This window comes from Aptenodytes forsteri, unplaced genomic scaffold (genome assembly GCF_000699145.1).
Source record: "Aptenodytes forsteri isolate BGI_AS27 unplaced genomic scaffold, ASM69914v1 Scaffold321, whole genome shotgun sequence".
In the NCBI taxonomy this organism is placed as follows: Eukaryota; Metazoa; Chordata; class Aves; order Sphenisciformes; family Spheniscidae; genus Aptenodytes; species Aptenodytes forsteri.
The window spans coordinates 527,624-531,972 of record NW_008795030.1 but is presented as its reverse complement, the minus strand read 5'-3'; the positions used below and the strand labels follow the sequence as shown (position 1 = coordinate 531,972).

Here is a 4,349-nt window from a genome sequence, read left to right as displayed (position 1 = left end):
TTGCTTTCTGGCAGCAGGTCGGGCTCGGGGGGCAGCTCGTGCCAAGGGGGTTGCGCTCGCGCGTCAGCTCCACACGTCAGTGGGGCCGAGCCCTGGCACTGCTCTCACCCCACCCCCCCCACCCCCCAGTACGGCCCGGGGACAGCCTCCTGCCTGTTTTTTGGCAGGAGCACGGTTACGAGGGGCAAACCTGCTCTGCCAGGCGGCTGCAATGGTGTTTGTTTAACCTTGCTTTATCGGGAATGATTTTCCAACACCTGACTAAGCACTGGCACCAGTTCTGGGGGGGTTGCTGCTTGGCACACCCATCTTCCCGCTCCCGGGGGATTAACTCCTTCCCCCGGTGTCTCTGATGAGACCCTCCGCCTGCCCCTGTGCTGGCTGGAGCCTGGGAGCAAGTTGCGAGGCTGGTGCGGGTCGGAGCATCGCCTCCGTGCCTCAGTTTCCCCATCAGCAGAAGCAGGAGGTGAGGCGCTACCGGAAGGTGGCACGGCGGGGGTTAACTGCAGCGCCCCTGAGGATTGCTTAATGCAGCAAAACATAACGAGCCTCTGCCTAGGGATGATTAAAATGCACCTTCAAAGGTCACCCTGAGCTGTCACCGAAAAAGTGGCGGGGTGGGCTGGGTTGAGCTCCCTGGCTCCTCGCTGCCTTCGGGGTCGGAATTCCTGCCGTCTGCGTCCCGTGGATTTGCCTGCCGGGGTCTCTCCGTTGCCGTCCCCTCCTGGGGAGCCTCTTGGAGCACTGACGAAGCTCTTTCTCCCCAAACCGTGAGTCAGTGCAGAGCCAGCTCAGCACCCGGAGCAGCGATGGCACGAGCCTGCTCCCGCTGTCACCCCAGTCTCACTTCCGTGGTGACTCAGGGCAGGAGCATCCTGGAGCCATCGGAGCGTGCGGATGCGGGCGCTGCTCGCTTTGCTGGGGTGGTTGCAGCCCGATGCTGGCAAGAGCCCACAGCCCGCCATGACCCGCTGCCCAACACGTGGGGAGCGCGTGGCTGCGCTGACAGCTGCTGCGTGGTCACCTCATGCCATCCCACACCCCTTCCCCGCTTGGGAGAGGGTGTCAGGCTGCGCTCGCTGCCTCGGTAGTGGTTTGGAGGCAGCCGGCAGGAGAAGACACCTGCGATCACTTGGGCTGTGCCTGGCTCCAGCTCTCGGGTATCTCTCCCGGTGAAGCCAGGCGGCAGCCCCGGGGCTCATCCCTTCACAGGGCACCGCGGAAAAGACCCCTGGGAGAAGCGGCTCCCTGCCCCGTTGCTCCACGGCTGGAGAGTGGGACGTGCCACCCTGCTGTCGGCACTCTCGGTTGCGTGTGTCCGGGCACCCTCCTCCTGCTGCCACCGTCCCCCTGTGACATGTCCCGTCTCCCACAGGTGAATCCCGGCAGCTGGACCCTCGCTGCCACCTCGCTCTCTTCTGCACGGTTGCAGGAGGCCGGGAGCGCGGTGCTGGGTGTGATGCTGGATGCTGAGCACGGGGGGGGAGAGCAGGTTTGGGGGCAGAGCTGCCCTTTGAGCTTCCCTGTCACTAATGGGCTGGAAGGTGTGCGTCCGATTGCGCCGTTGGTTTTGGAAGGCTCTTGGAAAACGCTGCTGGGTGCTGTGCTTGCTTTTTCTCTGCATTGGTGCCGTGGGTTTCCCACGCCTCCCCCAGCCGCGGGATGGGCGTGCGGGGGTGGCCGTGCCCTGCCCACCCCGGGGGAGCCTTCGACAGCCGTGGGTGGAGGGAGGTGATGTGGGGAAGGGAGAAAGGGGGTCGCTGGGAATTGCCTTGGTGCAGTGTGGCTGATGGGATGGGGGGAGCATCTGCCTGGCTGAGCCGCGGGGGGGAGGAGTGCAGTAAAATGAGGGCCATGCCTTTGCCTCCCCCCCCAGCAGGACAGCAAGAGCCGCGGGTCCTGCGGGAGCAGCAGCCTTGCAGACGGTCCCCAGTGCAGCTCCTGCTTCGGTCGGTTCACCCGGTAACTGGGTGCTGCGGGAGCAAGGTTGCCCGCTTCCAATCGTGAAGAGTGTGCGGGCAGCACCCTGCTCTCCCTGCTGGGGCTGAGCCGTTTATTTTGGGTCCGGGGGGCTGGCGGGGGGCCAGGCGTGCCTTGTGGCTTTGGCTGGGCTGGCGCTGCCTTCGCCCCCAGCCGCTGGGTTGAGGTGCCCGGCTCCCTCTGTCCCCCCAGCAGTGCAAGCGGGGGTGACCGGTGGCCGTTGCTTGTCCTGTGCGTGTCTCCCTGCGCCCGGAGCAAAGCAGGGTGCAGGTCTCCGCCGGCCGAGGCATCCCTCCAGGTGGGCCGCGGGAGCTTTGCCGTGTCCGATACCACGGGCACGGCTGCTGCCGCCTCCGGTTCTCCGTGGCACCACCGCTCCCCGCTGGGTTTGCACAGGGGACGTGTGCCATGGGATAGAGCAGGGTGATTGCGGGCATCCCGGGGGGGGCTGAGTCCCTGCCCGCTCCCTGGGCGGGCAGATCCGGACCCCGGGCTCGCATCCTGCCTGCACGGTTGGTGCTGGGATCCCGTTCAAAAGTCCCGACGGAGGTGACCGAGCGCAACCTGTGCTCGGGGACAGGTCGCAGCCTCGCGGTGCCACCCCGGCTTCTGCTGGCGGAGGGACCCCGGGGGATTTCTGCAGGGAATGGGAAGAGGAGGCTGGTGCTTCCCCACCCAGAGCGGGGGCCCTGAGCACCTCCTCTGCGGCAGGCAGCGGGTGCCGCCGCCAGCACCTGTATCCGGAGCGTGGGTTGGAGGAAGCGATGCTGCAGGCGTTCGTCTGCCAAATGCCCTTTCTGCTGCCACTGCCCCGTCTCGGTCCTGGTTCCAAGCAAGCGCCGTGTCCCCCCTGTATTTGAGGGGACCGCACGCCAGCCCCCCTTCCCCCTCACCTCCTTTCCAGGGCTGGGAGCACTTGAACCCTTTTCCACCCTCTCTTCTCCCAGCCCCGAACCAGGTTCTGGGTTCTCCGTGGGTGTTTTGGGGGGACTATTTTAGCTCTCGGGGCTGGGTGCTGCATCCCCCCCGGGTCTGCGGTTGGCGCCTGTGGGTGCTGCTGTGATGCAGGCAGAGAAATTTCCCCTGCACCACTGCCAACTTGCAATCTGGTGGGACGTTGCGGTGCAAAAGCGGGACGGGGGTGGATTCAGGCTCTTGCTGCACCCCTGTGTTTCGGCTCCAGGGCTGGCTGGGGGGTTCCCATGGGCACCGAGCCACCCCTGCAGCAGGAGGGCTGGGAGGGTCCTGGTCCCGTTGTGCTCTGGACGGGGGCTCCTGCTGCTGGCGTCCCCGTCACTGTCCCCGTGGGCACCCTGGTTGGGTGCAGCCGGCCCCCACGCGCCAGCAGAGAGGAGAAAAATATCTGCTTGGAGAAAATATAGCATGGAAACACTTGCTCTTCCCTGGGGAGCTGGAGGGGGGGGGGGCAGAAAGGAGCTGAAGCCTGTGCCTGGAGTGCAGAGAGCAGCAGCTAACCTGTAACCGGGTGGCTTGTTTCGGTCTTAACTGCGTTAATGGATTTGGGGGGGTGTGGAGGTGTTTATCGGCATTTTGTGACCGTGGGGGTTAGCGGGAACCCCGTGCGCCGTATTTATGCTGGTGATTGCAAACTGCAGCGCCCGGCTGCAGCCAGGGCCATGGCCAGAGCCGTGCTGCTCCCGGGACCCACCGCCGTCCCGCGGGACCCCCGGGCTCCAGTTTCCCTTGTGTGTTCCCATGGAGGTGGTAAACCGAGACCTGGGAGCGAGGAGTGTCTCCGCTCTCCTGGCCTGCGATACCGCGGCTCTGGTGTCCTGACGCTGTCCCCGTGTGTCACACCTCCCCGGTGTGCGGAGTAACACCCCTGCCCTATTTCATCAGGCGCTGCCCAGCCTGACGCAAGGGCGCGGGGGCGATGGCTGCGTGTCCCCGTGGCCCGTGCCGGGTGGCTGCTTGAGTCACCCTTTCCGGTGCCGCCGCGGCTCGCCCCGCGGCCGGTGGAAGTTGCTCGTCCCGGGGATGCTCGGTGGTTCCTGGTGCCGGGCTAAAGCCGCTGCTTTTTCCTTCCTAGGACAGAGGGGTCAAGGTCCCCCAGCAGCTGGGGAAGGGCCCCAGCGCCTTCATCCCCCTGGGAGAGGTAAGAGCGGTGGGGATGGTCTTGGGTGGGTGCATCCCTCCCTGCTGGGGGGCTCCTCTGCCCCTCCCTGCCCTGGGTGGGGGGGCTGTTAAGGAAGGATTCCCTCCCCCCAATTGCTAGTGCCCAGCTGGGGTGGGATGCTGGGGAGGGAGGGTGGGATGGGCAAGGGTCACCCGGCCCGGGGGTATCCCTGTGGCAGGGGGGGGGGGGGGCTTGTTTTTGGGGGTGAGGGGGGGGGGTGGGGTGTTTTCTC

The 4,349-nt window shown here is 66.0% G+C and overlaps 1 protein-coding gene across 1 annotated transcript in view; it reads left to right on the top strand.

Moving 5' to 3' along the window:
• The first annotated feature begins 1,101 nt into the window (after positions 1–1,101).
• Positions 1,102–4,349, top strand: part of SESN2 (sestrin 2) — an 8,434-nt gene continuing 5,186 nt past the window's right edge. Inside the window, exons 1-2 of the mRNA XM_019471237.1 lie at positions 1,102–1,375; positions 4,031–4,096. Coding sequence (XP_019326782.1) covers positions 1,358–1,375; positions 4,031–4,096 — 84 coding nt within the window. The 5' untranslated portion in view covers positions 1,102–1,357. The remainder of the gene's footprint in view (positions 1,376–4,030; positions 4,097–4,349) is intronic.